At 41.6% G+C, this 12,598-nt stretch overlaps 1 protein-coding gene across 6 annotated transcripts in view; it reads left to right on the forward strand.

Annotated features, from left to right (window-relative positions):
* SLC44A3 (solute carrier family 44 member 3) overlaps nt 1–12,598 on the forward strand; it is a 339,154-nt gene that overhangs the window by 234,321 nt on the left and 92,235 nt on the right. For all 6 annotated transcript variants that reach the window (XR_005788769.1, XR_005788767.1, XR_005788768.1 and 3 more), the window contains 3 exons: nt 371–513; nt 2,899–3,035; nt 3,955–4,048. Coding sequence is in view for 2 of the 6 variants with exons in the window: in XM_040471034.1 (XP_040326968.1) it covers nt 371–513; nt 2,899–3,035; nt 3,955–4,048 (374 nt within the window). In the remaining 4 variants the exon portion in view is untranslated. The remainder of the gene's footprint in view (nt 1–370; nt 514–2,898; nt 3,036–3,954; nt 4,049–12,598) is intronic.

The raw sequence follows: 12,598 nt of genomic DNA on the forward strand, positions 1-12,598 counted from the left end.
GCGCTTAGATAAAGCAAGAACCTCCAGGGGGAGGAAAATTTGAGTTGCCCTGGTAAAGTTAGGCCCAGAAGAAAAAATGACAGTCTCATGGAGAAAAGGATACAGAGGACACGGAGGTAAGAACACAGGCAAGGATCCGTTCAGCCTTTTAGGATGTTCTCCCTACCTAACTTGTTAAAACAAGGGTGAGAGTGACAGCCTCCTGACTGATTTGAATTGTTGACATTGTTGCTGAAGGAGAGAAGTACAGTGATGCTGGGGAGATTCATTGTCTACCTGGCTCCACTTGATATCAACATCTTGAGGGATGCAGGGGCCCGTGTTTTCAGCCTGTTGGCCAGCCTCTCATGTGCCACTTGAATTTTACCAGCTGTTCATCATGGGCTACTCGATGGTGGCGGGAGCCACGGGAAGACTCCTCTTTGGCTATGACAGCTTTGGCAACGTGTGTGGCAAGAAGAACTCCCCTGTAGAAGGGGCCCCTCTTTCAGGGCAGGACATGACCCTGAAAAGGTAAGTGTTCAAGTAAATCCCCAACCTGCAGGGGCTATCCTATATTTCAAAACTGTATAAATTAGCCATTTTGAGCCTGGAAAATGTTTTCTCATTTAAAACAATCAACCCATCTCATAAAAAAGGAGGCATGTGTACGGTAGTGAAGACACAGGTTTTGGAATCAGCTGGTCCTCTGTTCAGATTCAGCCGGTGCTAATTTTCAGCCATGTGACCTTGGGCAGAGTACTTAACTTCTCTGAACCCGGTTTTCATCTTTTCAGCTGGTTGTTATGCCGGTCTCACAAGGTTATTTTAAGGATCCACTGAGACACTGCATGAGCTAAGACTTAATCTGTTAGTGGCTACTATTGTTATCCATAATGTATCAGAATCACGTTACCAATTGATGTTACCAGTTGTACATCATCCACAGTATTTTATCTGTGTGGTAATTCCTGAATCCCACCTGGGAATTCTGGGAACTTGTGTTCCACTCCCTCCCCAGTCTGTGGTCTCAACTATGGCACTGTAGTCTCACTACCCCCCAACTCCAACACAGAAACAGAAAAGGAAGAGAAGAAATTGGAATCCCCTGAGAGGCAAGAAAGCCTTGGCCATGGTTTTTCTTTTTCTTTTTTTTTTTAATTTTTTTTTTCAACGTTTATTTATTTTTGGGACAGAGAGAGACAGAGCATGAATGGGGGAGGGGCAGAGAGAGAGGGAGACACAGAATCGGAAACAGGCTCCAGGCTCTGAGCCATCAGCCCAGAGCCTGACGCGGGGCTCGAACTCACGGACCGCGAGATCGTGACCTGGCTGAAGTTGGACGCTTAACCGACTGCGCCACTCAGGCGCCCCGGCCATGGTTTTTCTAAGATGGAGGCTGCCTTGAAGTAATTTTTGAGACTTGATGACCAAAAGCCCCTCCTATGAGGGAATGTTGCAGTTCTGAATAGATCCTGAGTACAGGTTTGGAGTCACCAAATACAGTTCTCAGACCACGCCCCTTCTACCACTCAGTTTTGCCCCTGAGGAGAGGGGCTCTACATTGCTGGATGTGGATCACGTGGACACATTTCCTCCTGCACTTGGGGGTCACTTTAAAAAAGAAGGAAGAAGGGGGCTGCCCCCCCCCCCGAGGGGGGGATGTATGCGTGCATGCTGAGAAATAGTCTTCCTCTTGGAGATGTAAAGTATGCATTCCCAGGAGCCAACAAGTAGAGGCAACCAGGTGTCCCATCAGCAAACACAGTGTTGTATGTGTATAGAATGGGATATTAGTCGGTCTTAAAGAGGAAGGAAATTCTAACACGAGGTACAACTTGAGTAAATCTTGAGGATGTTAGGCTAAGTGAAATAAGCCAGTCACAAAAAGAAAAATACTTTGTGATCTCACTATCTCAGGTCCCTAGAGTAGTCAAACGCACAGAGACAGAAAGAATGGCGGTTGCCTGGCACAGGGCTTGCTTAGTGGGTACAGAGCTTGGGTTTTGCAAGGTTATAAGGAGTTCTGTGGGTGAGTGGTGGGGATGTACTTAATGCCACTGCGCTCTACACCTAAAATGGTTAGTATGGTAAAATTTTATGTGTATTTTACCACAATTTCAAAAAAAAATTAAACTGTGTATCCTAAATTTGGGCAATCTGTTCCCCCGTCTCCTGTCATACCACCTCCCTCTGTTCCGCCCCCTCCCTGCGCCCCTCCACCAGGTCCCTCCAGGACTGCCTGTCTGGCAGGCTCCCGGGCTCCCCTTCTGGCGTCCCTCTGATCTCAACAGCCTGGGGAGGTGTTGGGCATGGTCTGGGAGCTACCGGTGCCAGCCTGGCTCATGACCCCGCTAATAGCAACAACCAGCTTTGTTCTCGGCCCCATCTACCCACTGGTGGAACAGTTGGAGTGGGAAGGGTCTCGTGACTTTCCTGGCTCTCAAACTGGCAGGTGGGGGAGAGGGGCAGGCTTTTCATTCACAGCCGGGGCCTCCCTCTTTCTGCTCACTCCCCTGAGGTCAGCTATTCTCTGAAGTACAGTTGAACACTCGGGTGCAAATATGTCTTCCGTGGACTTGGCTAGTAGTTCACGCACTGGCCTGATCTAGCATTCCATGTGCAGTTTAATCCTTTCCCTTCCTCGGCGCCTTCCTCAGGCCACCCCTTAGGTTCTCTCCCATGAAATGCTGAATCTGGAAAAGGGAAGTTTTATTACTATTTGAGCATGATTTCTCCGCTGCACAACTCCATAGATGACCCCCAGTAGGCATAATACATGGTAAATTATTCTGAGGTGCTTGGCTATAAAAGTTTGCCTTAATTATTCCCACATTTGATAACATGGGTTTTAAGGCCCCTAATTAAACCCAGTGAGAGGATACGCTCTAAGATATTCTCATTTCATCTGTTTCCTAGACACGTATTCTTTATGAATTCCTGCAACCCGGAAGTCAAGGACATGAGGCTCAGTTCCACCATCCTGTGCGTGTCGAGCTGTCCTGAAGAGCAGCTTGATACCCTGGAAGAGGTCCAGCTCTTTGCAGACAAGAATGGTAGGCACCAGGGGACGGAGCTCGCTCTTCCCCCTGAGGGCGGGAACCATAGTGGGGTAACCTGTGCAGACCTAGGTGACAGATTCCCCTGGCACTGCTTTCTCTGCAAAACTGGAGATTGTCATTGCCTGTGGTAGCCTCTTCTTGTGTGCGAGAGGCCATCAGTGCTTTCTCCTGGGCCTTGTACAGCCTCATTCAGCTTTATCTGGAATTTATCTGAAACCCTAGCTGTTCTCTGCTCACTGCCAGGGGATGGCCTTGCATACAGAGTATAGTGTAGACTGACACTTAGGGCCCAAAGGCAGCGTCAGACGGAGGTCAGAGAGCTCTGTGCACAGGGCACATCCAGTCCTAGAGAGGAGCTGCCGGCTTTGTAGCAAGTTGCTGACAAGTATGTTCTTTCATTACAATGTTGGGGCCCAAGGATACTTGGCACTAATTGTTTACGTAACTGAAGCACCTTGCCCTGAGCCTGCTCGTGAGATTTATGTTACAGGGATTAAACAAGAAAAGGAAAGTAAAAGAAATTCGAGGCAACCCGCTGCAAATTCTACCTGCCTGTGAAATGGTGTGCCAGATTTTTAAAAAATTATTTGCAAGACTGGGTTAAAAATATCAAGCCTATGCAATAAATCATTCCTCCCTCCTCCAAAAAAAACCCTTCAAATAATTTTTGTGCCAATTGTATAACTTTTAGTTTTAAGTTGAGATTTAGGAGAGAGAGAGAGAGAGGCCTCAGTCTGACCTCGAATTGGATGCTTATTCTTACTGTGTTTAGATCATCTATAGACGTGTTTTCTAAACCTGAGTGATTGATTCCATCTCCTTCTTGGTTTGGTAAAAGGATGGTAGCTTTCTTACTGGCTCCCCTAGAAAGATGAGAGGGAGATAGTATAGTCTGTGTGTCTTCTGCTTCCAGGGTCCTTCCTGTGTGTTTACAGTTTGAATTCCATCAACTACACCCAGAATCCAAATGCAGACTCATTGTGTCCCAGGCTGCCCGTTCCTCCGAGGTAAAAAGCTTCCATATTTTTTCTTTATCCATCAACAGAAGTTATGGAGTACTTGCATCTGTTGCTCTTGTGGGTGTTGTTGGAAGCAGGAAGGAGATATTTGGTAGAGCCCTACGGTCTACAGAAGGCCAGGGATAAACAAGGAGGAGCTATCTATCTGCACTATACATGATGGACAGTAGATTAGGAACCAGGCTACAGAAGGAGAAAACTCACCACTGGAAATACACATAGTCAGAAAATGACAACACTGGAGCTAGCAGAATTCGTATGCGAATCACCAGTTGAGTGGTTTGATAAAGTAGTTGGTATGTGTTTTTTCTACTCCAACTACTTATTACAAAGTAGAAAGTAATTTCTCTTTTATTGCAACCAGACATTGTTAGTTTTTACAACTCTAGATGCCTCCCTAAGAAACAGACCTATATGGGCGAGGCCAAGGGGCCACCAAAAGCACCTGCTCGATGAGGACAGAAAACAGGTCCTTCTCAAGGATTCCACTTGTGAACTCCTTTTAGAGTAAGTCGTTCGTATCAACTAGTGTAGTACCTGGCACATAGGAGGTACCTTACATATATTTGTAGAATAAAGCTGTAATGGCGACACGGTAGTTGTATTGCCACGGTAAATGGCTCACATTTGAGCCATCGAGAAAGGTAATGGGGAAAACACAATTACTAATCATCGCCACCATCAGGATGCTGAGATGTTCTGAAGGAAGACTTGGTTTGTTTTGCATTACCGTGCTTTTAAAAGTTGTAAATATACTTACAGTGAATGAGACCTCTGTGCAAAATCCCTGAGAAGTAATGATAATTGAAGTAGAACAGGGCATTGGGCCAACCGTCCAGTAGAGTGTTTATCAAACTCTTGGCTGGGACCCACAGTAAAGAATGTATTCCATCTATACATACACCTTCACACATCTTTGTGAGTATAAAACAGAAATGCAAGTCTGTCAAAACAAGATTTCCCCTTACTGCAATTGATTTGTCCTAAAGGTTTCAATTCTGTTTCACTTTTTAAAAACAGCAGTTTATTTCACCATCTTCTAATGGGTTGTGAGTATAGCTTGAAAAATGCTGATCTAACAGGTGCTAAAAAATAAAAAATAAAACTCCAGTCGATTTTAGCTACATAGGAGGAAAGAATATAGTTAACCATTGTCCTGGCATCTAAAATAAATACTTTGTGTTACAAGTAACTGGAAGAGGAGAGAATTATTTGCAGAGGAGAGTCCCATTGCATTTTTCTGTATCTTATTTTTTAAATTCTGAGTTTTATTAGATATCATAAACGTCTCTCAGTGAAACATAACTAAAGCCAAAAAAGTAAACTACAGTGGCTTAGTAGGTTAAAGGAAAATTATTGAACGCTTGAAGAGAGGGGTTTAACTTTGTACATTTTGACCATCATTTTGCCATTTCCCCTCCCCCAGGCCCCAGCCAACACCTTTCTACTGTCTGCTCCTGTGAAATTGACTGTTTTAGATTCCACATATAAGTGAGGTCATATGGTATTTGTCTTCTGAGAAGATTGTTCTAGGGAACACAATTTGTAAGTGTGCCTGCAGAGGGGACTGGAAGAGAATGGAATTTTTCAGGCTGTACCTTAACCAGAGGTAGATAAATTCTTCCTATCAATGGGATGGCGGCTGTAATTCTGTGGGAAGCTTGTATCTTGATATTGCTGCTGATAATAGCGAGCATTTATTGAGCTTTTGATACTTGCCAGGTACTTTCTAAGCTCTTGACATATTCATTGACCTGGACCTCCTCAAACCACTGTGCTGTAGGTCTTGTCTTCATCCCTGTTTTATGGTAGAAAAAACTCACGCAGGAGCAGCGTAAAGTGGCATAAGCAGCAGGTGGAGCTGGCCTGCAAACCCAAACAGGGTCCATATCTTTCTGTAATCCAAAACCAACTGTCAAGGCTTCATTGCTGTTATTTTACCTGGCAGATGGCCTCCTTGGGCGCACACCAAGGTGGGGGTATGGAGAGCCCCATAGCATGTGTCCTAGGGTCCCCATTTTTCTGCCACACCTGTCCTAGGCCTTTCACCCCCCAAATGCAGACCTTTCCATGGAAAGACAAACCTGTTGGTTGACCTTTCTCAACAGAGGGAGAGAGAAATCGCCTTGAGGGCTCTGTTTCCTTTTCCTACACAAGCAAGAGTTTGTTCTAAGATGGAAATTATCATATTTATCATGGAAGAGCAGTGCCAAGAGTGAAAGCTTGAAATCATGAGAAGTGTGGCCACAGGGCCAAAAAACATTTTCTAAATACCTCTATTGACTAAACCAATTGTTTCTTCTCCCTCTGTCGATCACGTGAGGAGAAACATACCCTTTTAGAGTAGTGGCTGAATATCAAGAAGGTTTGTGTCCTGAGGTATGAGCTTTTAAGAGCAGTGAAAAACGACAGAAGATAACAAGCAAGCGTATCTTTTTCCCTTTGGGGTTCCACATAATATTGTATTTTGAGTCCCCATGTATTTAAAATCCAAAAGGCTTGGGGTTTTCCATCAATTAAGTTCTAGTCCTCACCTCCCACGTGGGTGCCCGTGCACATCACTGCGTTGTTTGCTCGGATGAATTCCAACAGCGTCATCGAAATGTACAGTCAGCTCTACGAATTACTTCCTGCAAATCTGAGTGGTTTTGCTGGTGAGAGAGGAAAAGGAGAAGTGGGGAAGAAACCACGGTCTGGGGCCCAGTCACACCCCCTGCCCCAGCTAATCAAGTCCTCAGAGGGCAACTGGTCAACCACACACATCAGGGGTGACCCACACTTTACATGCTTCTCTGTCACTCTCAGGGCTGAGATGGGTCATTCTTTACCAGCACAGGGTTATGAAATGCCTGAAAAGCACCATCTTAACAAACCTTGTTGACAACATTAATGTCTTAGGGAGAATTGTGTTTGGGGAAAAACAAAATGACATTAGATTTACATCTGACCTTATTTTTCAGAAATACTAATTGAAAGTTCAGAAAACATTTGCTCTAAAAACAATTCAGATTTATTGGTATTAAGACTATTTAGTAGGGGCATGCCTGGGTGGCTCAGTCGGTTAAGCGTCCAACTTTGGCTCAGGTCATGATCTCACAGCTTGTGAATTCGAGCCCTGCATCGGGGTCTGTGCTGGCAGCTCAGAGCCTGGAGCCTGCTTTGGATTCTGTTTCTCCCTCTCTCTTTGCCCCTCCCCTGCTCGCACTCTGTCTCTTTCTCAAAAATAAATAAACGTTAAAAAATTGTTTAAAAAAAGACTGTTTAGTACTAGAAAAGGAAAAAATTAGAGGTTTAAAACTCAGAGAGCAGGAAGTAAAATTACTCTGCGGTGGTAAGAAAATTAGCTGAGGGGCCCCTGGGTGGCTCAGTCAGTTGAACATCCGACTTCGGCTCAGTCATGATCTCGTGGTTCGTGGGTTCGAGCCCCGCGTCTTTGCTGATAGCTCAGAGCCTGGAGCCTGCTTCAGATTCTGTGTCTCTCTCTGCCCCTCCCCAACTCATGCTCTGTCTCTCTCTCTCTCTCTCTCTCTGTCAAAAATAAATAAACATTTGAAAAAAAACTTTTTTAAAGAAATTAGCTGAAAAACTACAACTGATAAGTGAATTTATTTAGGTGTCAGGGAACACAATTGATAAACCGAAATCTGCAGCATTCCTATATTTTTTAAAAGACAACTTTTACCGCAGTGAGAAGAAATACAAAAACGAACTGGGTACTTCAGTGCCTAGAGACAAATGTAACAAATATACAAGAACCATGAAAAGAACACTTTATTTATTCATTTATGACATCATTTTTTTTTCAAATTTTTGTTAAATTCTAGTTATCATACAGTGCAATAGTGGCTTCAGGAGTAGAATTCAGTGATTCACTTACATACAACACCCAGTGCTCATGATAGCAAGTACCCGCCTTAGTACCCATCACCCATCTAGCCCGCCTCCCTCCCACCTCCCTCTGTCATCAACCCTCAGTTGTTCTCTAAGACATTCACATGGTTTGTTTCCCTCTCTCTTTTCCCCCTCCCATATGTTTATCAGTTTTGTTTCTTATATTCCACATATGAGTGAAATGATATGGTTTTTGTCTTTCTCTGATTTATTTCACTTAGCATAATACATCCTAGCTCTATCCACATCATTGCAAATGGCAAGATTTCATTCTTTCTGATGGCTGAGTAATATTCCACTGTGTGTATATATATATATATATATATGTATATATATGTATATATATATATATACCACATCATCTTTATCAGTTCATCAGTTGATGGACATTTGGGCTCTCTCCATAGCTTGGCTATTGTTGATAATGCTTCTGTAAACATCGGGGTGCATGTACCCCTTTGAATCTGTATTTTTGTATCCTTTGGGTAGATACCTAGTCGTGCAGTTGCTGGATCATAGGGTAGTTCTGTTAACTTTTTGAGGACCCTCCATACTATTCTCTAGAGTGCCTACACCAGTTTGTGTTCCCACCAGCAGTGTAAGAGGGTTTCCCTTTCTCTGCATCCTCACCAACACCTGTTGTTTATTCTTTTGTTAATCTTAGCCATTCTGACAGGCATGAGGTGGTATCTCATCGTGGTTTTGATTTGTATTTTTTTGATAATGAATGAGGTCGAGCATCTTTTCATGTATCTGTTAGCCTTCTGGATGTCTTCTTTGGAAAATTGCCTATTCACGTCTTCTGCCCATTTCTTAACTGGGTTATTTGGTTTTTGGATATTGAGTTTGCTGAGTTCTTTATAGATTTTTGGATACTAACCCTTTGTCAAATATTTCATTTGCAAATATCTTTTCCCATTCCATCGGCTGCCTTTTAGTTTTGTTGATTGTTTCCGTAGCTGTACAGAAGCTTTTTATTTTAATGAGGTCCCAGTAATTCATTTTTGCTTTTATTTCCCTTGCCTCAGGGACATATCTAGTAAGAAGTTGCTATGTCTGATGTCAAAGACGTTACTACCTGTGTTCTCTTCTAGGATACTGATGGTTTCCTGTCTTACATTTAGGTCTTTCATCCATTTTGAGTTTATTTCTGTATATGGTGTCAGAAGGTGGGCCAGTTTCATTTTTCTGCGTGTTGCTGTCTAGTTTTTCCAACACCATTTATTAAAGAGACTGCCTTTTTTTTTCTGTTGAATATTCTTTCCTGCTTTGTTGAAGATTAGTTGACCGTAGAGTTGTGGGTCCATTTCTGGATTTTCTATTCTATTCCGTTGATATATGTTTGCTTTTGTGCCCATACTAGATTGTCTTAATGACTAGAGCTTTATAATATAGCTTGAAATCTGGAATTGTGATGCCTCTGGTTTTGTTTTTCTTTTTCAGGATTGCTTTGACTTTTCGGGTCTTTTGTGGTTCCATACAAATTTTAGGATTGTTTGTTCTAGCTTCGAGAAGAATGCTGTGGTATTTTGATGGGGATTATATTAAATGTGTAGGTCGCTTCGGGTGGTATAGACATTTTGACGATGTTTGTTCTTCCAATCCATAAGCATGGAATGTTTTTCCATTTTCGTGTGTCCTCTTCCACTTCTTTCATAAATGTTCTATAGTTTTCATAGTACAGATCTTTTGCCTCTTTGGTTAAGTTTATTCCTAGGTATCTAATTGGTTTTGGTGAAGTTGCAAATGGGATTGATTTTTTTATTAAAAAGAACATTTTAATATGTTCCTGAGGTATAAGGAATACTTAAATGGAAAGACGGTGTTGACAGTATGACTCAGCATTATAAAAAATGTCATTTCTCCCTAAGTCAAGCTATAAATTTGTCATGATTACAAACAAAACAGATTTTTTTCAGTAACTAGATAAGTTGATTTTAAATTTGTAAGGAAAGTTTTTTAAAAATTAAAAAAAAATAAATCTGAAAAAGGAAAACAATGGAGACTAGCCCTTACAGTTTTTAAAAACTATTGTATTATAAAATTTAATAATTAAAATACTGTGGCCCTGTAACTGAACTAAAATGAGTTTCCTCCTTGGTGAGTCCCAGGTAGAAACTCCACCAGGTAAGTCATCACACAAAGGAAACTTTATTTGCCACGAAGAAGGAAATTATGGGGAATAATTTACAAAGCTGTGACTTCCCCAGCAGGGGTGAATGGGTTCCTTTTATTTACAGTTAAGATGAATATTTAGAAAGCAAAGCCTTGTCACCTAATGTAGAGGGAGGCAAGTTCGTGCTTGCGCCTTGAGGAAACGTGCCTGTGCGTACATTGTATGTTACGTAAATGAGACTTGTGCTTCTCTTTGGGTGGACATTTTAGTATTATAATGAGGTAAAGGTAACTGTCTCTCACTCCATGGGTCACTCCATGGTCCTATGCAGGTGTGAGTCAGGGGTTAAGCTCAAACATGTGTGGGTGGTCTGGGCCAGCTGGCACTCTTCCTCAGGACAGTCATTATTGTTTGAGGGATAGTTTCTGTTTCGATCACAGTTGCTATGCCCCTTGGGTCTTTTGTCTGGATTAAGAGAGAAGTTGGAAAGAAGGATTTAAGGGAAAATGTAGGACAGAGGTCAGCAGGTACCAGCAGACGAGCAATAAAGACCCTGTCTTGGGGTCTAGCTGGTGACAGCACTAGTTCATGTGTAGAAAAATCAATAGAAGTTACTAAGCAATCCAGGAATAGACCCAAAGGCTTACAGGAATTTAGTACATGATAAAAGTGACAAATCAGTGACAAAATGACTGGCTATTGAGTGAGTGGTGTTGGGACAACTGGACAGGCATCCAGGGGAAGAGCTGGATCCAAACCTCATGCCTTATATGAATAAATTCCAAGTGGATTCAAGATTTTAATGTATAAAGTGAAACTGGAAAGTATGAGAAGCCATGGGAGAATTCTTCTATAACCTGAAAGTAAAGGGGCCTTCTATCCATGACTTAAAACTCAGAAGACATAAAATTAAACAATTGATGAAATGAACATCTCTGCCTGAGAAAACACTAGAAGCAAAGTAAACAGGCAAATAAGTTGCAATTTGTATAAATATATTAGTTTCTCTAATTTATAAAAAATCTTATTAATCCAACTTCTGGAAGACCATATCTCAGTATAAAAAATGAGATAAAAAATGTGAATAGATGCTTCAAAGAAAAAAATAATGTTGTTTAAACATATTAAAAGAGGCTGGACCTCCCTCACGATAGGGGAAATGCTGATGTTTTCACACTCCCGATGTTTAGGTGACAGCATCCAAAAGTTGGATGATGCACTCCACTGACAAAGGTGTAGGGAAATAGATACTTTCATACATTGCTGAGGCAGAGATCTGAGGAGGGCAATTCATCAATATTCATTGGTGAAGAATGTATATGCCTTTAAGTCAAGCATTTGTGCTTCTAGAAATTTAATCTACAGGTATACCTGTAGAGTATGAAATGACATTTGTACAAATGTATTCACTGCAGTGTTTGTAAGAGCAGAAGAGTGCAAACAATCTCCGTGGCTGTCAGTAGCAGGCTGCTTAAATAAATTACAGCATTGCATTTAATGTAACAATATTTAGAAAGCTAGGAATAGCTGAGAATGTTCTCTGATAAAAGAGCATCAGTGAGAAATCTCCAATTAATAGTATACTTAACTGTGAACTATTGAATTCTTGCCTACCTGAGAACAAAGCAAGGTTATCTTCTCTGACCACTTCCATTCAGCATTGTAATGGAGGTCCTAGGAATTGCAAAAGAGGAAGGAAAAGAAATAGAAAGGAAGAAATGAAACCATCTTTTTTATAGATGACCTAATTGTTTATATAGAAAATCCAAAAGAATCTACAAAGTAACTACTAAATGAACTTAACAAAATTGCAATATACAAGGTCAAATTGCATTTGTATGTATTTGCAACAATTAGGAAATAATTTTTAAAGTCCAGGTTTAGCGTCAGAAGAATATAGCTAGGAATAAATTTAACAGAAGACATGGAAGATGTGGACTGAAAACGTTAAGACCTTGCTGAAATTAAAGAACTCCAAAATAAGTGGAGAGATAGACCTTGTTCACGAGTTGGAAGTTTTAGTATTGTTAGGATGTCATTTCTCCACAAATTGTCCTACATATTCAATGTAGCGCCCCCAACATAATTTTTGTAGAAATTGACAAGTTCATGCCAAAAAAAAAAAAAAAATGCAGAAAAGCTGAAGACCTACAGTCACACAAAAAATTCTTGAAGAACAAAGTTAGAAGACTCATACCAGCTGATTTCAGGAGTTACTATGAAGTTACAGTGATTAAGACAATGTGGTGTTAAAAAACAAAGTTCAGGTGTACCTGGGTGTCTCAGTCAGTTAAGCGTCAAACTTCAGCTCAGGTCATGATCTCACAGTCTGTGAGTTTGAGCCCCGTGTCGGGCTCTGTGCTGACAGCTCAGAGCGTGGAGCCTGCTTCGGATTCTGTGTGTCTCTCTCTCTCTGCCCCACTCGGGCTCTGTCTCTGTGTCTCAAAAGTAAATTAAAAAAAAAAAAAAGTTCAACTGAATACATTTGAAGTTCTAATTGGCTTTATTAAAGAATTCATGAATCAGCATGT

The sequence above is a fragment of the Herpailurus yagouaroundi genome, unplaced genomic scaffold, assembly GCF_014898765.1.
Source record: "Herpailurus yagouaroundi ecotype Mexico unplaced genomic scaffold, PumYag 77, whole genome shotgun sequence".
In the NCBI taxonomy this organism is placed as follows: domain Eukaryota; kingdom Metazoa; phylum Chordata; class Mammalia; order Carnivora; family Felidae; genus Herpailurus; species Herpailurus yagouaroundi.